Source organism: Lactuca saligna, chromosome 9 (genome assembly GCF_052625555.1).
Source record: "Lactuca saligna cultivar CGN05327 chromosome 9, ASM5262555v1, whole genome shotgun sequence".
In the NCBI taxonomy this organism is placed as follows: domain Eukaryota; kingdom Viridiplantae; phylum Streptophyta; class Magnoliopsida; order Asterales; family Asteraceae; genus Lactuca; species Lactuca saligna.
This window is the reverse complement of record NC_136425.1, coordinates 47091034-47113773: the sequence shown is the minus strand read 5'-3', so window position 1 is coordinate 47113773 and position 22740 is coordinate 47091034. Positions and strand designations below refer to the sequence as shown.

The window sequence follows — 22740 nt, the reverse complement described above, 5'->3', positions numbered from 1 at the left end:
AAATATGTTTTTTATATATTTAAAAAATACATTTTCGTATAAAATGTTTTTACGTAAAAACATTGAGAACTTGATAACATAATGTAAAAATATGTTTTAAGATCAAACCAAAATGATTTATATTTTTACGTTTTAAGATCAAATCAAAACGACTTATATTTTTTACGCAAAGCAAACTAAAGACGATAACATTATGTAAATATGCGTTTTTTTAGATAAAAATGCATTTTTTACGTAAAAATGCGTTATTTTACGTAAAAATATGTTTTTTTACGTAAAGCATACTAAATACGTTTTTCTTTACGTAGTGATTGACCCCTCACCCATATAACGTTTTTTTTACTTAAAAATGTTAACGTGAAGACATATTATATGAAAATGCATTTTTACGTTTTCTTTACGTAAAAAATATAAATTGTTTTGATTTGATCTTAAAAAAATATTTTTACGTTAAGTTATCGTGTTCTTAATGTTTTTACGTAAAAATATTTTATACAAAATGTATTTTTTAAATATATAAAAAACATATTATATACGTAAAAAAACTTTTTTTTTCTATGTGAACGGAAAAAAAAACGTATTTTTATATGAAAACATAAAAATATGTTTTAGGATCATAGCAATGTAATAATATACTATATAAAATCGTATTTTTTAAATACATTAAAAAAATATTTTATGTAAAACAAATACGTAAAAAAACAAGTATATTTTTTGTAAAAAATATTGTTTTTACAATACGCTAAAAATATATTTTGTTTTATTAATTTTTTTTCTAAATATTTTTTTATTAGTAGTTATTTATGCTTTTATATAATATTAATTAATTTTTGGAATTAATTAACAAGTTTTGCTCTAGCCTAGTTGGTTAGAGCTTTGGTTGAATAAGGTGGGGGAAGGAGGTTCCAAGTTCGAATTCTACTCCCCACATTTATTATCATTCTTAGCATTTTTAGAAATAATGACAAAAATGGTCCCTATGGTTTACCCAAAGTTGCGAATCCAATCCCTTTATACTTGAAAAGTTGAAAATACCCTTGCTAATTCAGTCCCTAACGGCTGAATACTAACGGAGTTAGTAAAAAGGGCCATCTGTGCAAGTTTTGCAAACCACAGGGGCCATTTGCATCAAAAAAAAATTAATAGGGACTAAGTTTGTTACTTTTGGCAAACCACAAGGACCATTTTTTTAATTTTGTCTATTAGTTATTAATATAACACTTTTAAAAACTAGTTATATTTAATATAAATTTATATATATGTGGTAATATAATTATAAATTAATACAAAACTATCACCTTACATCACGCCTTGAAATGGTTATCACTCCACATCACCCCACTTACATATTCATTATATGTGGTATGGTCGCTAGGTATTCACTAGAAAAGTGATGTCACCTATGCGCCACATCACCCCACTTACATATTCACTACATGTTTACTAATCCTTGGAAATGGTTATCACTCAACATTGTTTTTCTTTTATTTATTTATTTATTTATTTATTTACATTATATTAAATAAAAAACACAATAAAACATTAAAAAAATAAAAATAATATTTTTAAATTCAACATACATGCTTACTATAAAATAAACATTGATAAACACAAAAGTGATATTATCACAACTAGGAATTCTAATACACTGTAAACACTTAACAAAGAATGACATTGTAGCTAAAACATGTATGGTGTTTATTCAATGACAACAAAATTCCATCAAATACCCTATACAAACTTTCAAATAGTCAACAAAAGTTGGAAACCCTAAAAATCTCGGTTTAAGTCCATTTTGGACTAGGATTCTCTTATTGGGCCTAATGGACCAATAAGCTTCCAATTTGACTATTTTGGACTTAAAACTCTTAAATGGACCCTAATTGGACACATTTGCATCAAACTTAACACTTTGCGCCTCATAACCTATAATGGACTAGTTCATCTTTAATGGGCCTTATTGGGCCATAACAAATCCAATTAGCCCTAATAGGCCATAAAACTCATACTTTGATTAATATTGGGCCGTGAACCATCTCCAATGACCAAATGGGCCGAAAATCATCAAATTGGGCCCATATTATGGACTAAAGCACGAAAAGAGCCCAAACTATTCTTTCTTCACTCTCTCTCGGCCCAAGTTTAAAAAAAAGGAATGGAAGAAGGAAGGATTAAGAACATAACAACTCATGATTATCTAGCATATATCTAGATAATCTCATGCATCTAGAACACTATTATCCATCATGCAAATTTCTCTAATCTCTTTCTCCTTCTTTCTACTTATGGTTGAGAGCCATTTCCCTACCATCACACTCCTTCATTTTTAACACCTTACACTCTCAAAGATTATTCTTCTTATTCCTCCAATCTCTCGAAATATTGTTTGGTTTCAAAAGGATTCTTACAAGAAAAGCATCATTCTTTGGTAAGATTTTTTTACATGTCTAATTTATATAACTCTTCTCTATTGTAAGATCACTTCTTCTAAACAATCGTTTGGTGATCATACTCCTAGAAAACTCCTTAAGCTTGAAATCTACAACAAGGTGTTGCTAGGGCCAAAAAACTAGCATCAAACTCTTCCTTTTCTTCTTCAAATCAAAAACAACAAGCAAATGTGAGTTCATTCCCCTTATTTTCGGTTTTCACATGTTTTATGGGGGGAGAATACAAGTAAAAATGTTTAGATCTATGTGTGTTTGTGTGCTATGTGTGATTTTTGTGTTTATATGGTATTTTTGTGCCAAAAAATGAAAGGGATTTTGAGATCTATAGTTCAAAGAGGAAAAACATGTGATCTAGGATGTATTATACATAACAAGTTAAGAAAATATACCATATAAGGGTTAAAATAAACAAGTTACAACATAAGACACATTATTGGGATATTTTTGTCAAATAAGAAAATTATGGGGAAAGATTGTCATTCACGGTTTTCTTAAGGACCAAAAGAGTCAAAACTGTAAAAATAAATGTTTTTTATGAACAACATACTCTTTAACGGGCTAGAAATGTAATTTGTAGCTTAATGGGCCAAATTTTGGACTTTTCGGCCCATAGGCCCAAGAATTGCGAAAAACGTGTTTTTCAAGGGATTGAAATGGTAAAATTCTCAAAACAATGGGAAAAAGGGTAAATAAAACTAATTAAGGGGTTAAAGTTATATTTTTTCCAATTAAGGATAAAAAATGTAAAGTTTTTTTTTTTTTTGGATTTTGGGCCAAAATTATAAAAGTTGCAAAAAGTTTGGGCTTTAACTGAAAAACTATTTTCTGGAGGGGCTGAATCTGCCAAAGAATAAATTTTGAGCTAAAAACATCACTTGAACAAGTCTATGGGTCAAAAATGTCAAGAAAATGGGTTAAGGGTCCAAGATGTCTTTTTTAGGACTAAAATTGTCATTTTTATTAAAGAAGGGCAAAAGGGGCCAAACCAAAATTTTTTAGTCAATTATTTTATTTTTAAGATATTGAGTCAAAAACACCAAATTTCAACTTACGAAAATAGAAAGACGAATATACATATAATTCCCAAATATCGTTATAAACAACCGACCGACCTCGTGTCGTTACAAACCTAAACATCATTAAATCAATCTTTCCGATAATTATACAATACCTAAAACAAGTAAATATTCAAATATTTGGGCTTGAAAGTTCCTAAACATGTTTATTGGGCCTTCATGACCCATTAACATGACTTTAGGGCCCAATGATAATAATAAGTGTTTATTGGGCCTCTTGTGACCAAATTTCATATTTAATGGACCCTCAATGGTTTTCAAGTGCTATTGGGCCTTAGTGTCCTATTAACATTGCTAGTAAGGTCCAAATAAATCAAATGCGAAACGGGCCAACGTATCCTTCGTATGCCTAATAGCCATAAATAATACATGGGATTAGTACGACCTTGTAATCCTCTTCTTCTCATTTATTAGGCTTACCTTCAATTCAGTAAACATATACATGTCGTTAATCAATGGTAATCAAATTCATGTTGGATTCAGTGAGTAATAACGGGTGACACCTCTATGGGTCGTTTGTAGTCTCTAGTTATAATCAAAGTCTCCTGGAGGGAGAGCGGAGTTTGTGTATAGATCTATACAGGGGTGAATCCCCCACACCTCATATGTTCGCTACAGTTAGACTCGGCCAGTCTATGGTGATAAAATCTTAAGATCAATTCCGGCCTTCATTAGAATGCCAAGACAGACGAACTAGTCAATATTATACATGGTTATAACGACTCACATAAACAAATCCAATATTATCCGAGTAATCAAGGAAAAATCATAATCATTTTTTGTGACGGTATAACAATTTGAAACAATTATATTTTTTGATCGGAAAACATCGGGTTTTTTCGAGGAAATTAACACCATTCATTTGCAATTTTTCAATAACTATAATGCAAAACTTCTCATTTATACACGCTTTGAAATCATTCACGCATAAACATATGGATCTTTACACTTTAGTATAAACAATTGTCTTTTTCAGAAAATATCGGATTTTTTGAGTTTTATAAACTACACAAAACATTTTCATAACAACCATGCTTATGAACTCACCAACATTCCATATATTGACGTTTTTCAAAATAACTTGTATTCTCAGGTAATAGGTAAGCTGAGGAGTAACACCAAGTATGTTAGGGTGTTATGCTTTAGAAAACTATTAAACAATTTATGCTATGGATATGTAATGTTTAAACAATGAGTAAATTATACGAATGGTCCCTATGGTTTAGGGTAATTTGCGCGTTTGGTCCCTAACTTATTTTTTCAACTCGGAAGGTCCCTACTCTTTGTTTTTGTTAGACGCTTGGTCCATGTCTTACCTAAAAAAACTATTTGCCCTTGATTTTTTAAAATATTTAAATAAACACAACCCAACCCCAACCCCCTTCACCTTACCTTACCTATCCTACCATTTTTTTCTATTTAAATAATAGTTTTTTTTTTTAAGTAAAATAGGGACCAATCGCGTAACAAAAACAAAAAGTAGGGACCAAGCGCGTAACAAAAACAAACAGTAGGGACTTTCTGAGTTAAAAAAATAAGTTAGGGATCAAGCGCGCAAATTACCCCAAACCATAGTGACCATTCGTGTAATTTACTCTTAAACAATATACTTGATGTGAACAATGTCAGCTGTAATGTATTAATGCATGGTGATGTTTATGTTATGGTTCATGTATATTCATTATGATGATATTCAAATTAAGTCACACGAGCCCTCAGGCATTTCCGTCATCTGGTTCGGGGGTGTGCTAGATATTTTTAAAATTCAACGTACATTTTACTAATAACATAAAAATTAATAAAAAAAACATTGAAAAAAAAACTACTCGCCTACATCGTTGTCCTCATCGTCCGCGTCCTCATCCACTTCGTTTTCGTCTTCAAATTGTCGTTATCACATGTGGTTAGTCAAATCTTGACGCAAATTGTGATGTGTTTCACTATTATGTATTTCCAAAAACCTTGTAAAATATGTTGGGCTGCTGACTTGTATTACTGCAGGTGGATAGAGCATATCATTCGGAGTATACGTATAAATAGTCCTACCCTCTTATTCTAGTATCATGTTATGTAAAATAACACACGCTTTCATCACCTTCATCAAAATTTCATTTTCTCATGCTCGTGCCGGATATTTGATTATGTGCCACCTCTGTTTGAGGACCCTAAACGCCCGCTCCACATCCTTCCTTGCAGATTCCTGTGCTAAGTTGAACAATTTCATTTTTTCATCAGCTGGATATGTGTATCACTTGACAAATGTAGTGTACTCTCGATATATCTCATCAGCAAGGTAATATCCATGATTGTATTCACGTCCATTAATAACGTATGACATATTTGGTGCTTTACCATGCAAAACATCGTTAAATAATGAAGATGCTCCAAGCACATTCAGGTCGTTGTTTGACTCTGCCATGCCAAAAAATACATGTCAAAACCAGAGGTCCTGTGAAACAACTGCTTATAGTATAATAGTAGGCACATCATGATCATCTCGTATGAATTACCCTCGTCATGCATTGGGACAATTTTCCCACACCCAATGTGTACAATTAATGCTACCTAGCATTCCTGGAAATCCATGTTTAGCCTGATGTGCAACATACAACTATTCGACATCATTTCTGGTCGGATTTCGCAAGTATATGTCGCCATAAAGCTCTATAACATACCCACAAAAAATATATGTGCATTCTCGACCGGTCCTCGCAAACATCTTCAAATATTCATCTGAAGCATCTGCATCTATGCCGTACGCTAATTGTCTAAGAGCTGATGTACATTTTTGAAATGTAGTAAACTCACGTTTATCCCTAGCATCACATCTTAATTGGAAGAACTCATAATTGTTTTCAAAATCTCTAGTTATACGTAGAAATAAATTTCTACTGATACGAAAGTGATCCTCAAACTTCGATCTATCGTATAAACTATCAAGGTTAAAGTAATCACGTACCAAAAGTTTGTTCGTCGCCTCTCAATCTCGGTTGATGGACTTTCTTCGTTTATTCTCGACATTTGAAGTTTCGCATCTCTGACGTAGTGTGACGCAGACAACAACATGTGCATAACCAACTCATCATCACCGGATGATGAAGAAGAAGAAATGACATCCAAAAAATTATTCATATTCTTGTTGTTGAGTGTGATTTTTTTTTTTTTGTAGTTGTAAAATATGTGATATGTATTATATATATATATATATATATATATATATATATATATATATATATATATATATATATATAGGTGAGGTTTTAGTTTTGAAAATATATATTTTTAAATAAATGTTAACGGTCAAAATGGATAGAGTAAATGGGAGAAAACGGTAAAAAAAACATCCAATCAAATTGCACGTAACCACCGGTGAACCATGCCAATCCCCATCACATTACTAAGGAGGGGGGGGGGGGTTCATGCGTATATACCCCCTCAACGTCACCTTTTACGCATCAAAATACCCTCAGCCTAGAAGCATATACAAAATAATATTTTAAAATTAATAATAGCATATACCAAATAACCACTAAAATGAAAGCAATAAATACACTTTCATCGACATGTTATTTTGTTTTATCATTTTAAATGAAATTATTTTTATCCCAAAATGGCCAGGTTCGAAATTGTTGAATGGGAAAGTCATTTTCCAATTTTCGTTACGTTGATTGGGACGACCAGCATTCACCACGCCATATGCTTATGCTGCTCCATTCTGGTAAACTACTTCTAACTTGGAATTGGGGTAGAAAATAGACGAAATCCAAAGATGCTCACCGGTGCACTCCATCATCAAATCATCTTTGATTCCCTAATTAAAAAGCAACCGCGTCCGACGTCCTCCTAATTCCACGTCTTCGCCGTCCTCCACTCTTACCTTGCCTCTCTCGAATTTCTCAGTTCAAGCAGGAAACCCCACTTCTCATTACAACTCCTCTGCATCGATTTTTGATTCGTCAGTCCCTTGGAGCGTAAGTTTTGACACCGTGCTGCGTAGTTTTGATTGATAATGAGGAAGATTCCGCCGATTTGATGTTCGATGTGTGTTTTTGTGCATTATTGAAATTGGGTTTTGTCTCTAGTCTATATGATCAGTACTTAAAACACGGTTATGGTGGCCTTTGCATTGTTTGTGGGGTTCGTTGTTGGGGCATTAGCTGTAATCGGTGTTGAAGTTGTGGGAGTTTTGTTCTTGATACACAAATTGGGTAGAAAAACGAAGGAAGATGCTGTTAAGGTCGCCGAATCCGGATCCTCTGAAAGAGAGGAACCCCAGTTTTCATTTCCTGATAAACAGGTCAGTTTTCTTACGTGTTTATAGAATCCAGTCTTCTAATATATGATGGATTTGAAAAATTTGGTTATGAATAGAACTACTTCATTTATGTAATTCTTTACAAACTGCTTGCGTTTTCAGGGTTGGGTTTGGATTTTAGAAAAGGAAAAGATCCCAAAGACTTTACCATCATTTGATAAAGGATCACGTTCACAAAAACGTAAAAATGAGATTGTGGAGGTTTCACCTGTGCGGAAGCAAGCAAGCATCAAGGATCTATCACTCATCCTTATAGAACCAGATGACACCCTCACGAAGATTCCTCTTTCAGGCTGCACTGTAGAAGCCGTTTCTGCTACAAATTTACCCACCAGAAAGTGGTGATGCTCTCTTTACTAGAAACTGTGTATTGTGATTGTTACTTCCCTAAAGAAACTGTTAAGACATACATTTATATTACAGCTGCATAACTTTGTATCTACATATCAGTCTAAAGTTAGTTGCATTTTTAAATCTGCTTCTTTGGTAGGTTGTTTGTTCTAGCCTTTTAGGTACCTCAGATGATTTCCCTTAGAGTGACATGGATTTCTACTTGTTTGAAATACAAATTACACACGAATTTATGTACTATTGCTAAACCTTGGTGTTGTGTTTATCTCACAGGGCCAAAAAATACCCTGTCAGAGTGGAAAACAAGTCATCAGTACTATACCATGGAAGCAAGCTATTCTACTTATATTTCGAGACATCTTCTGAAAAGGAATCATGGTGTAAAGCCCTCAGACTTGCTTCATGTGATGACAAAGAGAAACTCAAATGGTTTCACAAATCGCTTTCAGACTTTCACAGTTACTTAGGATCCATAAATGTTGAATATCCTTCATTTCTAAAACCCTCCATAGGTTTTAATCCAGAAACAGGCGATAAAACAGTCAAGATAGAAACTTCATCATCAAAATTTCGCCACTTATTAAAAAAATTTGCCAAAAAGACTTCTAAAGCTGGTAGAGAAGATAAAAAAGAAAAATCTAATACAGTGCAAGAGTCGAGTTCAGTTGGTAGCTCTTCAAAACACTTTCAAACACAAAAGAAACCGAATCATTCCGCTGAAGAGGAAATTGTTCAAGCATTATTAACACCAAGATCTGATACAGATTCTACTTATTCTATTAATAAAATAGCTAGTGATGATGGAACATTATGTTGCAATTTGCTAATATCACGGTTATTTTTTGATGCCAAAAGCAATGCAGATTTGAAGAGCTCTATACAAGCACGAATTCAGGTGTGTAACTTTTTTTGAAATAAAAGATTTAGCACATAGTTTATAACTAATTTGTAAATTATCTGTGTGTAGAGGACACTCTCTACTATAAGGACCCCGAGTTACATAGGGGAGATAGTTTGCACAGGGGTAAATCCTGGAAATATCCCGCCATATATTCATGGTATGCGGGTCCTACCATCAGATTTGAAGGAAGTGGTTGCCATGGAGATTGATATTGAATATTATGGTGGGGCAGTTTTGGATATTGAAACAAGGCTTGAAGTACAAGAGCTTGAAAATCCAGAAACTATGAATTCAGATTCCAAATCTGTTAAGGATGTCACTTCTGATCTTCTAGAAGGTGTTGGGTACTATGAAGAACAGTTGAAGCTTAATCAACACAAGGGTGATGAAATACGCAAATTGGGTAAGTTGAATAATCATTGTTTTTATTTTGTAAGTTGATCAGTTAGACAGATATACTAATTTATCTTGTTACAGAAGAGGTAAAAAGTTTTAAGGGAGATGAACAAGCATCTTCAAGTTCTGCTGTATCCAAGTGGAAATCTGTGTTAAATTCTGTTGCGAAACAAGTGTCTCAGGTTTGTATAACAATAATTTCGGATTTGAATGTTTATTGATTATAGATATTAAGTAAAAGTGTTTATTAAAACTTAAATCTTGTGATTTGTGAAGGTGCCTCTTTCAATGGCAATACGGGTAACAACTCTTAGAGGAACATTAAGGGTGCATATAAAACCTCCTCCTTCAGATCAATTGTGGTTTGGTTTTACATCAATGCCTGATATAGAATTTAGTTTGGAGTCTTCTGTTGGGGATCACAAGATTACAAGTGGACATATTGCATTGTTCATAATCGGTAAATTTAAGGTTGGATTAAAATGCTCTTATGCAAATTTTGTTTTTGTTTTTTGTCTTGAATTGCTTCCAAAAATGGTGATCTTTTACTTTTGAGGTCAAAACACTTTCTCAATTTCAGAAAAGTGCTTATGTTACTAAAATAGCAACCAGCTCCTCGAAACTAATTTTTGTACACTATTCCTTAGCTGTTCTAATGTTGTAAAGATTCGGTTAAATTTTGAAAAAAAGAATGTATAATACACTTATTAAATTTAGGGGGTATTCTTGCACATTTTAATAACTTAATTAAATTTACCCAATCCCATTGCCCATTGCCATCAATGGTGACATCCTGCTTTCCCTCTCTTTATCTTTTTCAATTGTGATTCACAATAGCTTGATTCTTGATCTGGTTTGGTTCAATATGTGATATTTTTAAGGTTTTTGATATGGGTTTTCCAAAAATGTGATCTTTTTTCTAAGTTTTTGGTATGGGTTTCCCAAAAATGTTATCTTTGTTTAAGTTTTTGATATGGGTTTTCCAAAAAATGTGATTTTTTAAAGTTTTTGATATGGGTTTTCCAAAAATGTGATCTTTTAAAAGTTTTTGCTATGGGTTTTCCAAAAATGTGAATTATTTATTTTTAATTTTATTATTATTATTATTTTTTTAAGTTTTTGATATTGTTTTCCGAAAATGTGATCTTTTTAAAGTTTTTGATATGGGTTTTCCAAAAATATGATATTCTTAAAGTTTTTGATATGGGTTTCCAAAAATGTCATCTTTTTAAAGTTTTTGATATGGGTTTTCCAAAAATGTGATCTTTTTGAAGTTTTTGATATGGGTTTTCCAAAAAATGTGATACTGTTTAAGTTTTTGATATGGGTTTTCTGAAAAAAGCATCAAGTAGATAGAAAATCTTTATTTTGTGAAGCTTCTGATATATACATGGTTTACTTCCACAGACAGCTATTCGTGAAACCATGGTACTCCCTAACTCTGAAAGTGTAACCATTCCCTTTATGTTAGCCGAAAAGAACGACTGGATCCCACAAAAAGCCGCCCCTTTTATATTTGCCAATCCTGAATCCACCACCAACTCCACCACCACAACCACCACCACCACCACCAACACCACCACCACCACCACCACTACCACTACCACCACCACTACCGAACCCACTATTGTACACGAACCTCATCCCTGCCAACCTTCCCAAGAACCTCATCCACAAGAACCACAAGATGTCCATAACACTAGCAATCGTAGCTTAGAAAGCGTATCTGAAACTGATGATCAACACTTGGGAGAAAATGAAGATCCTGTCACTGTAGATGAGAAAACTCCATTGTTGGAAAGTGAGGAACATGGACAAGAAGAGGCGGATCTTACTGTGTCACTCCGGTCGGTTGATGAGAAGAGGGAAGTTAAATTGCCAAGCTGGCAACTCCACCCATTGCCACCTCAGCCAGTGGTGGTGACGAGTGAAGAAAGTAATGACATGGCGGAAGGGGAGGATGCGAGGTTAAGAAGAATGGGAACCAAGGCCAAGATGTTGGGGTTAAGGAAAAAGATGGGGGAGAAACTTGAAGAAAAGAGACGGAATATTGAAGAGAAAGGAAGACATATTGTTGAGAAGATGCGAGGTCCATGAGGGAGCTAATTCTTTTGTGTTTTCATGTGTACATTTATCTCATTTGTGTTCGTTGTACGTTGCTGGAGATTGAATACATTGTTAAAGAGTTTTCAATGATTGGTTTTACAATTCAAAACATGTATAATTTTTCTTAGGGTTAATGCCATAACTCTCAATTTGCTCTTTTAAGTTGCTAGATTTTTTTTTTTGAACAATGAGTTAGTTTATGCCTGGGATTGAACCCAGGATCTCATTGTTAGAAACACCTTGTCCCTAGGTAATTGTACTCAATTGACCAATAGTGTATTTTTTATGTTTTATTGCTCCATTGGGTAGATTTCAACATTTATTTATTTTTACTAAGACATCTGGTTGATGATGGTATTTTGATCATGTACATTAAAACTTTGGTCCTTAGAATGGTGGAATTGTTGTAATCATTTCGTTTAATTCAATAATTCAGTTCAATTATTGCTTAATTTACATGTTTCAAACCTAGATCATATCATATTTTTGTAGTTATAGCTTGCATAAATAATTAACTTATTTATTTTGTTCAAGATCAAATGTGTTGTCCCATAAGTATTTACAAAGTTATATTAAAGAAAAAAAAACATGTCACATATGGAGCAAAATGCCAAAAAAAAAAAAGACAGGAAATGAATCAATTCTTTGTGCAATTGTCATTGAATTATAAAATTTATGTTGACACATGCATGCAACTTCTGTTTTTTTATTCTTTAAATATCATGTACATATTGAATGCAATTGAAACAGCTCAAGGGGTGGTATATCCGCTCAATAAATTAAATGTTATAACCCGCTTTTAATCGGAACCACACATCAACAATACCGTCACAACCCATCCTCAAAATCGAGGATGACTTTGTGTACTTTTATAAGGTGATTATGGTGAGTTATTTCTTCCAATCAATCAATTGTTGAGGAAGAGAAATAGATAAATAAATAGTTGATAAGATGGAGTAAAGAATTGGTTCTCATATTCTATTTTTTAAATACAATGACATGGACATGAAAAAAAATTGGGTTGAAAAAACCAATATGATTAGTTAGTCATTATTATCACATGATCGTGTAACAATCAACACATTCCATATAAAATAACTTTAGTATGGATGACATCTATATTGCTTGACATTACAGAAAAAAAAAATATATATAAATAAATAAAAATAACTTTTATGTAATTTACCCAAATTTAAAAGGTTAAACGATAAGTTCAGCATGAACTTAATTAGCACCGGACCCGGATCCGACAATTTTACCGATATATCGTCTTTTACGTTATTTGGGTTTCTGAAATTAAAGGTGAGAACCAGCTAGGCTGCTACGCCATTGCCTTGTTGTTGCTTAAACCAAACTGACAAAAGGGCACGCTTTTATTACCCAAAACCCTAAACCTTCCACCGATAGAGACGACCTAGTACGATGTCTGCCCTAGAAATCGAAGCTCGAGAGTAAGTAAAAGTAGATTCTTTCGTCAATTTTATGTCACTGTGTAATGCATTATTTGTAGAGTTATGTAAATTGATATACCTTAAGCTATGATAACGAGATGATTGAAACGAATCCATCTTATAAACCGACCGAAAATACATCGTTGTGGGAGTACAATTTGGAGGTAATATTGAGGAACCCTCTTGTATGCGCTAAATTATGACCCGAATCGTAAGCTCAGCTCACGTATCACGTATGTCTGAATGATTAAAGCTATTACCAAATTAACAACCTTTCGTTAGTGGTAAACCTTATATATAAATACTTGCCTTGGTATACTTTGTGAATTCGTCCTTTATAGTCCATGAATGAGCAACGTATTGTAATTCATCCAGCTACTTTTGTTAACTGGAAGCACATTATATGCTTTTATATAACTTTATTGTACTTTTGGTTACAGTGTGATTAAAATAGTTCTTCAGTTCTGCAAAGAGAACTCTCTGCATCAAACATTCCAAACACTGCAAAGCGAGTGCCAAGTATCTCTAAATACAGTGGACAGCCTTGAAACATTTGTAGCTGATATCAACAGTGGTAGATGGGATGCAATATTGCCTCAAGTGGCACAACTTAAGCTTCCAAGAAAGAAACTGGAAGATTTATATGAACAGGTATGTAACACATTAAACACCCTTTTGACTAGTCAAAGTCTGTTCTTGTGATTTCCTATATCTTGCATTGATTCCAGTTATCTATTTGAATGCCACTGTAGATTGTTCTAGAAATGATTGAACTTCGGGAGCTGGATACTGCTCGTGCTATATTAAGGCAAACTCAGGCAATGAGTGTCATGAAACAAGAACAGCCAGAAAGATATTTAAGACTTGAGCATCTTCTTGTTAGAACTTATTTTGATCCCCATGAGGTTAGAATCATAATTTCTTCATTCTATAGAAATTCCAATAACATATCACAGTATTTTGTTAAGTGATTGTGCTAATTATGTTGTACTTTTATTGTTATTACTATTCAGGCTTATCAGGAATCAACAAAAGAGAAAAGACGCGCACAAATTGCTCAATGTTTGTAGTTTGTAGTTTGTACATATATACCCTTTCCAAATATCCAAGAAATAGAACAAGAAAGTTAACTTTCCTGTTTTGCCCTTTTCAGCTATTGCGGGAGAAGTCTCTGTAGTTCCACCATCACGTTTAATGGCTCTAATTGGTCAAGCATTGAAGTGGCAACAACACCAAGGTTACACCATTATCTAATGTCTAATTCTAAACTATAATCTTTGCCCTTTTCTCATAGATTTGTGTTATTGAGAATACTTTACTTGGCTCTTTTAGGGTTGCTGCCACCTGGAACACAGTTTGATTTGTTTAGAGGAACAGCTGCTATGAAACAAGATGTAGATGATAAGTATCCAACAACTCTTGGTCATACCATTAAGGTAATTTCTTATATATTTTTTCATGTTAAATAATTTAGTTCCATTGTTAACCTTTCTGTTATAACTTTATTGCAGTTTGGAAAAAAAAGTCACCCTGAAAGTGCAAGGTTCTCACCAGATGGACAATTCCTTGTTTCTTGCTCTGTTGATGGGTTTATCGAGGTTAATCTTGTCATTTACATGTTAAATTATAGTTTAGATTATAAGATTATGAATGATATGGAATTTGCTACATTAATGTGAAATATTTACCAGGTCTGGGATCACATAAGTGGGAAACTTAAAAAAGATCTTCAGTACCAAGCAGAAGTGAGTGATGCTTTGTTTTTTAACATAATAAGAATTTCTTATTTAATTTATTAAAATATGGTGTTTTCCTTCTGCAGGAATCCTTCATGATGCATGATGATGCTGTTTTGTGTATCGATTTTAGTAGAGATTCAGAGATGCTTGCTTCTGGATCACAAGATGGAAAGATTAAAGTAAGCATACATTGTCTTGTGTGTTTTTATTTTATATTTTACACACAACCTATTTTAATTGTAAATATAAAATCTGTTTAATTATATAATTATAGGTTTGGAGAATAAGGAATGGACAATGTTTGCGACGCCTTGAAAATGCACATTCTCAAGGTGTCACAAGTGTTGTGTTTTCGCGTGATGGAAGTCAGTTATTGAGCACTTCATTTGATGGAACTGCAAGGTCTGTTTTACATACTATAAATTAAAAAAAAAAAAAACAGTTTATTTAAGTTGAAATATACATAATAAACACACATTTGGTTGTTATATATTGTATTGAATACCAGGATTCATGGGATAAAGAATGGAAAATTGTTAAAGGAATTTCGTGGTCATTCTTCTTATGTAAATGATGCCACTTTTACAACTGATGGACTTCGTGTCATTACTGCATCAAGTGATTGTACAGTAAAAGTTTGGGATTTGAAGACTACAGATTGTCTACAAACATTCAAGCCACCACCTCCATTGAGGGTAATTTAGTCATTTACTCATATTCAGACAGTTCATTCAAATTTCTAAAAAGAAACAACCTTTATTACGAAAACAACCTTTATTATCAAATATTAAGTCAATTAAGTCAAAGATTCTTTGAAGTTTGACTTTACAGTTGCTCTGTGTTTGACTTACAGGGAGGAGATGCTTCAGTAAATTCAGTTCACCTTTCTCCAAAAAATCCAGACCATGTTATAGTTTGCAACAAGACATCATCAATTTATCTCATGACTCTTCAAGGACAGGTGGCTTTTTGTTTTTATCAGAAGTTCTTATTAATTAAGATGCATGCATTCAGTTATAAATATATTTGTGTTGAAAATATGAAGGTGGTGAAAAGTTTCTCATCTGGTAAAAGGGAGGGTGGAGATTTTGTTGCAGCTTGCATATCACCAAAAGGGGAATGGATATATTGTGTTGGTGAAGATAAGAATTTGTACTGTTTTAGCCATCAATCTGGGAAACTGGAGCACTTGATGAAGGTGCATGAGAAGGACGTAATCGGTATTTGCCATCATCCCCACCGGAATCTTGTAGCCACTTATGGTGAAGATTGCACCATGAAACTATGGAAGCCTTGAAGATGCTCTTTTATCGTTTACCCCCTTTTCTTTTTCTTTTTTTGGTTTTGAAGGACTCATGTAACAATAGTTGAATACATTTTTATTTTGTATGTCAGTTTATTTTTTTTTTCACTTCAAGTACATGCTGTTATTCATGTTGTTAACAAATGCATTTAATTACCATAATCATGAAGTACTTATATATTTTGTTAATGATATAGGTAATTTGGTTTATTGCTAAAAAGTGATGTTATGTGTAGAGAAATATAAGTACATTGCTATTATAAGTCAAATATGGCTGTTATTGGTAAAAATACAAGTCATAACAACATATTTGAAGTAATTTCATTAACAATGCCCAACTTTCAGCTTTGTACATTGCTGGTAAAAGGAATAAAGTAGGTTGTTATATTTCATGTAATTTGCTAATAATTTTGTTCTTATAAATGACATTGATACTTTTAAGCAATTGTTATCAAACAAATTAAATTAACATAAATTATCAACAAATGGTTAGTACATGCTCTCTCTCAATTTGTCTTTCCATTGAACTTGATTAAAAAACTGATTGAAAAAGATGTAGTTGATACTGTTAAATTTCATATTCACCATTTTTTTTTTCGAAATTAAATTAACTAATTGTCAGTTCACCAATTGTTTTTTTTAGTAATACGACCATTATTTTTTGTGTATTTCTCTCCAATATATATATATATATATATATATATATATATATATATATATATATATATATATATATATATATATATATATATACACACACACGGTTCACATAAGATTAAAAAAAAAATAAAAAAATTAGATCTTGAGATTTAATCTTAGCCACATATTTTTTATTTGCCGCTCTAACACTCCAATGTACCGGCAACATCGGAGAATGCCTAATAAATGATTATACATAGATGTCTACTCACAGATTGAGTAATTATATATGATTATAATGGTTGATGGAAGAAGATGTGGTGGTGGCAGAGGTGACAGTAGTATAAGTGACGGAGGTGACAATGGTGGGGTCGGTTGGTGGCAAATGTGGTGGTGGTGGTGGCAGGTGTGGTGGTGGGGAAGATAGCGGAGGAGAAAGGAACGGATTGTGCTATATAATCATTTATGATTATAACTGACCTACTGCGCCGGTACCCCATAGGGTTAGAGCAGCACATAAGAATTGTGGCTGAGGTTGAATCTCAAGATCTCTATTTTATTTTGGATCTCAACGGAACCTCTTTCTCTCTCTCTCTCTCTCTCTCTCTCTCTATATATATATATATATATATATATATATATATATATATATATATACCATTGTTAAATATCAAAATATCATATTTATCCAACTTAATTTCTAAATATCATATTTACCCTTCATAAAATTTCAAAATATCATGTCTTTTTTAAACATCAAAATATCATACATGTCATTTTTAAACATCAAAATATCATATATGCCATTCTTAAATATCAAAATATCGTATATGCACTTTTTAATATGTAACGACCCGTTCCCGGTATGTTGATTTATTGGTAATTGTAGTGAGTTTTTCAAGAGGGACTCGGCGAGTTCTAGCCTGACTCGCCGAGTAGGGTCGCGCCTGAGGGCACGCGTGAGCCGGGGACTCGGCGAGTCCATATCCCTGACTCGGCGAGTCCATCCGTCTGGGTGAAACCCTAAATCCCCGGGTTGCCCACTATTTATACCACCTTATAGCCCCCATCCTCGCCTCCCTCACCCTGAGAACACAGTGAGAGAACCCTAATCCTCCCTTGAAGAGCTTATATGTGTTTTGGTGCCATTTTGTGAAGGTGTGAAGAAGGAGAAGAAGGAAGAAGCAAGGAGAAGTGTTGTAGTGCAAAGATCCAAGGCCAAATCAGAGTTAATTGAGGTATTTTCGGAGTTCAATCTTGTTATATGCTTTAAACTTCCATTAGAGCTCTCCTAAGAGCTAGTTGATGCTTGTTCCAAGCCTTACACTTGCATGAACGTCTTATTAAGTCGAAATAGCTATGGATCTGAATGTTGGGGTGTTGTAGAGCCCAGATCTACTGTCTTTTTGGAGTTATATTGCATGATAACCATAGATCTACCCATTTTATGCATCTTTTAGCCTTATTTCCCTTATTCATGAGGTTGTGCACGTAAAGTTGGAAACTTTACGTGGTAAATCAGCTTATTGGACTCAGATCTATCAATTGTATGCATTGGATTCAAACAAAATCGAGTAAAAATCAGTTGCATGGCGGCAACTCGGCGAGTCGGAAGAACGACTCGACGAGTTGGGTCGCGAGTCCCGAGTTTTTTAGTTTTATCAGTGTCGAGTGGACGAGGTGAGTTAGAGAGTGGACTCAGCGAGTTGAGGGTGAACTCAGTGATGGAGGGACTCGGCGAGTTGTTCATCAACTCGGCGAGTCCAAGGCAATCTTCTTGGGATCAAGAACAACTCGTCGAGTCTGTTCATACGACTCGGCGAGTCGGATGAAGATTGTCTGAGTTCTTGGATCAAGAGGGTACTCGTCGAGTCGATGCTAGACTCGACGAGTAGCAGTGAGTAAAAGTGAAAAGTGAGAGTAGGACTCGGCGAGTTGGGTGGCCCAACTCGGCGAGTCAGCCCAAAGGAGAGTTGACTTTGACCAAGGGTAAAAGAGTCATTTTACCCCAAGCGCAGTGTCTAGTATTTGATTGAGTGTGTTTATGGACTTGTAGCCGAGGAGATTCAGGAGCAGCCGCCGTTAGCTTTCCGAGCCACACACTCAGTAGCCAGCTTACGAGGTGAGTTTCCTTCCAGTAGGAACGGGTCTAAGGCCACAATGCCGGCCCGTTCAGTTAGCAGTAGTTTCCGGATTTAGGTCCGATGCAGTAGTTAGTATGTTCGATGCCTTCGTGGTTCGAACAGGATTTGTGTGCTATGTTTTATGTGTTAAGTATTATGTGTTCCGAGCCACGGCCCGATGTAGCATGTCGTATATGTGTTATGCTAGTTGATGTGTTATGCTATGCCATGTTCAGTCAGTCAGTTCCGGACTTCGGTCCGATGCAGTTAGTTCCGGACTTCGGTTCGATGCAGGGGACAAGGTCCCAGTCAGTTCCGGACTTCGGTCCGATGCAGTTAGTTCCGGACTTCGGTCCGATGCAGGGGACAAGGTCCCAGTCAGTTCCTGACTTCGGTCCGATGCAGTTAGTTCCGGACTTCGGTCCGATGCAGGGGACAAGGTCCCAGACAGTTCCGGGCTTCGGCCCGATGCAGTGGGCAAGGCCCAATATGTGTTTATGTGTTATTGTATGGTATGTGGTAGTTTGGGGGAGCTCACTAAGCTTCGTGCTTACAGTTTCAGTTTGGTTTCAGGTACTTCCGCAAGCAAAGGGAAGAGCTCGGGGTGACAGCATCGCACACACCACAACATAGCTTTTATCCTGGGGATGTCTTTTGATGTTTTGGATTGATGTTGTATGATACAGTTTTCCGCACAATATTTTATTATGTTTTGGGGATACATCGCGTGTGTTTTATGTTATGATACTTATATTATGGGTTTGATTATATTAAAAAACGAAAATTTTTGGGTCATGTTTTTGGGTCGTTTCATAATAGGGGTGAAATTGGTACGGTACCAATTCATTTTCTCTAAACCGTGTACCGTACCAACTATAATTGGTATAAAAAAGTTGCTACCGGTACCATACCAATTATACTTGATACCGATTTATTTGGCTACCAACAAGTTTGATTGGTATAAATTGGTAATGGTATATACCAACTTCTTTTAATTTTTCTATTGTAAGATTTAAAAATAATCAAAGACATCGGGATTTTGATGTGTAATATAGAAATTAGTTACATAGTTCTTTTAGTTTACAAAAGAATTCTATTTAAATAACGCTAAAGTAACGTTTTAATATTGTGCTTTAACATGGTAATAACTATTGATTAATACAACCAAATGACTAATATAAAATTATTAAAACTGTAAATACAAAATACAATTAACAGTTAATATATATATATATATATATATATATATATATATATATATATATATATATATATATATATATATCAAATGAATTGGTTGGTACGGTATTATTATGGTATTCTAATTTTTATACCATTACCGTACCAACATTGATCAGTTGGTACGGCACTACCAACCAAACATGTTAGCTACCAAATATATTGGCTACCAAGTTTCTTGGTTCGGTTGGTAATATGTTGGTTTGTTTTTCATGGTATAATTTTGTCAGCACTACTTTTTAAACATCAAAATATCAATGGTAATATCTAAAATATCTTCCATCTACAACATTATAATAATCAACAACAAAAACTAAACAATCAAAAAATATATTCTATATAAATGGTTGAAGATGAATTTTTTTGTCTATCAAGTGGCCGATATTCCAACAATTTAGAAGTTCACATTCCATTATCATAGACGTAAGGATAATATTGTTAAATTTCTTAATTATTATAATAATTCTAAGCTATATAAAAAATATTTATAAAATATTAAAAACATTATCAAAAAGAATTTGAGTAATATTTTAAAGGTTTATGAAAGATAAATATAATATTTAGAAATTAAAGTGAAGAAATATAATATTTTAATGTTTAAAAGTGTAAATATAATATTGAGAGGCTAATGTGACCAGGATGGCCAAGGTCCAAGGTCTGAAAGCCCGTGTAACCCGAATTCGAAGACAATCAAGATTGGACTATAAAAGATCAAAAACAATATATGATCCGAAGACTAATCAAGATCAAGAATTACAATAAAAAGGAAAAAACAAGCGTCTCCAAAACCTCCACATGACCCAACAGATCAAACCAAACTTTCTATGTTATCCTTTTTAGTTTTAAACAAACATATCCCATAAACTCAGCTTGGATTTCAACGTTCATGCCAACACACACACCTACGTGTCGTACTCTCTGCAGTTCTTCACCCAAGTGTCCATACAATGGCGTTTACCTTCCCCCCGTTTTAAAAACCCATCCATCATCCTCATCTTCATTCCACTTCTTCCTTCCCAATATATATAATTTACAGGTTTCACTTCCAATCTTGCGTGGTTAACATTTCATAATCAACAAAGGTTTCTATCACCGATATCCGTCATCATACACGCTAAAAGTTAGATTACGTAAAGCAAACGAAGCTATGCCGCAACGTAGATACGCCATCGGGAGAGCCGATGAAGCCACACACCCAGACTCCGCTCGCGCCACCTTGTCGGAGTTCCTTTCCACCTTCGTCTTCGTCTTCGCCGCCGAAGGCTCCGTCCTAGCTCTCGGTAACTAACAACTTCTATCATTTCCGGTCATCATTGAAAGTTCAAATTTTTAGTGTTGATTTTGATTCGAGTTTGAATGCAGATAGGATGTACGGTCGTGACCATGCACTGGGAGGAGCGGGGCTGCTGATGGTGGCGCTGGCTCATGCTCTGTCATTTTTCGCCGCCGTGGCCTCGAGTTTGAACGTGTCAGGTGGACACTTAAATCCTGCGGTCACTTTCGGTACTCTGGTTGCCGGAAGGGTTTCTGTGGTTCGAGCGTTGTACTACTGGGTGGCGCAGCTCCTCGGCGCCGTCGTAGCATCATTGTTACTTCGTCTAGCCACCGACGGCATGGTACTAATTCCATTAATTAAACCCGAGTTTCTTGATTACAATTGCTTTTCTAAAAACTATACAAAATGAATCTTCTTTCGGAGTCGGAAGAATCAAAAGCTGACAAAATGATCGGAATTAAATTTTTGCAGAGACCGATAGGGTTTTCAGTGGCGATTGGTGTGGGAAACTTGAATGCGTTACTAATGGAGATAATTCTAACATTCGGGTTGGTGTACACCGTATTTGCGACGGCGATAGACCATAAGAGAGGAACGTTGGGGACGATTGCACCACTGGCAATAGCGTTTATACTGGGAGCCAATATTCTGGTGGGAGGGCCGTTCTCGGGGGCGGCGATGAATCCGGCAAGGGCTTTTGGGCCTGCGTTGGTTGGGTGGCGGTGGAACAACCATTGGGTGTACTGGCTTGGACCGTTCATTGGGGCGGCGATTGCAGGTTTGATCTACGAGTTCGGAATAATCCAGCCGGAGGCGCCGGTGCATACACACCACCAGCCATTGGCTCCAGAAGATTACTAGGAGGTGGTCGTCGTGGTTTTGGCTTCTGAGCCATGTGTTGTGATGCTATATATTAGTGTATAAGTAATAAAAAAGGGGTTGCGTTTAATTTACTTTTGTGTATTTTGTGGTGTTTTCCGACGTGGGTTAATGTTTATGTGAGTTTTTTTTTTTTCTTTTTTTTTAATGTTTTTTTCTTTTTTTTGATGTGTTGGAGTTTGAAGAAGACAAATAATGCCGCTCACCCTTTCCCCTGGTTTTGTTGAACTATGTTCGATGTTCACATTTGCATTGGAAATTACTTACACGTGTAAAGATTTGATGTATTTTACATATATATACGTAGCTAATGCATGCATATTAATTTGCCTGTTCGGCATTAACATATCGAATATGTAAAACATCAACAAGTATTAAATATGTATATAAAATTTAGAAATATATGTCCTAAGTCATTGCGACTTGTGGCTTACCCCTATTAATTTACACGGCCTCATCGTAGCTGTATCTTTCCTTTGATTTAGTAATGAAATCG

At 34.6% G+C, this 22740-nt stretch overlaps 3 protein-coding genes across 4 annotated transcripts; all 3 read left to right on the top strand.

Moving 5' to 3' along the window:
* Positions 1–7184: 7184 nt before the first annotated feature.
* LOC145014619 (testis-expressed sequence 2-like protein (DUF2404)) lies at positions 7185–11896 on the top strand. 2 transcript variants are annotated; one of them, XM_078973031.1, is made up of 7 exons: positions 7185–7823; positions 7944–8182; positions 8466–9087; positions 9160–9496; positions 9574–9671; positions 9766–9960; positions 10897–11896. In XM_078973031.1, the coding sequence occupies exons 1-7, from the start codon at positions 7638–7640 to the stop codon at positions 11584–11586; spliced, it is 2367 nt and encodes a 788-aa protein (XP_078829157.1). In that variant the 5' UTR covers positions 7185–7637; the 3' UTR covers positions 11587–11896. The 2 variants fall into 2 exon arrangements, with proteins under 2 accessions (XP_078829157.1, XP_078829156.1); XM_078973030.1 differs by having other exon boundaries at positions 7186–7823; positions 9571–9671.
* A 974-nt stretch (positions 11897–12870) lies between these two features.
* On the top strand, positions 12871–16298 carry SMU1 (transducin family protein / WD-40 repeat family protein). The gene is made up of 13 exons (XM_078975950.1): positions 12871–13046; positions 13487–13697; positions 13799–13951; positions 14060–14108; positions 14200–14283; positions 14379–14482; positions 14558–14644; positions 14738–14791; positions 14869–14964; positions 15060–15187; positions 15294–15480; positions 15639–15746; positions 15831–16298. The coding sequence occupies exons 1-13, from the start codon at positions 13018–13020 to the stop codon at positions 16080–16082; spliced, it is 1542 nt and encodes a 513-aa protein (XP_078832076.1). The 5' UTR covers positions 12871–13017; the 3' UTR covers positions 16083–16298.
* A 4847-nt stretch (positions 16299–21145) lies between these two features.
* BETA-TIP (beta-tonoplast intrinsic protein) lies at positions 21146–22308 on the top strand. Its single transcript, XM_078975310.1, has 3 exons — positions 21146–21369; positions 21452–21705; positions 21837–22308. Exons 1-3 carry the CDS (start codon positions 21237–21239, stop codon positions 22224–22226), a joined length of 777 nt encoding a protein of 258 aa, XP_078831436.1. The 5' UTR covers positions 21146–21236; the 3' UTR covers positions 22227–22308.
* Positions 22309–22740: the final 432 nt, after the last annotated feature.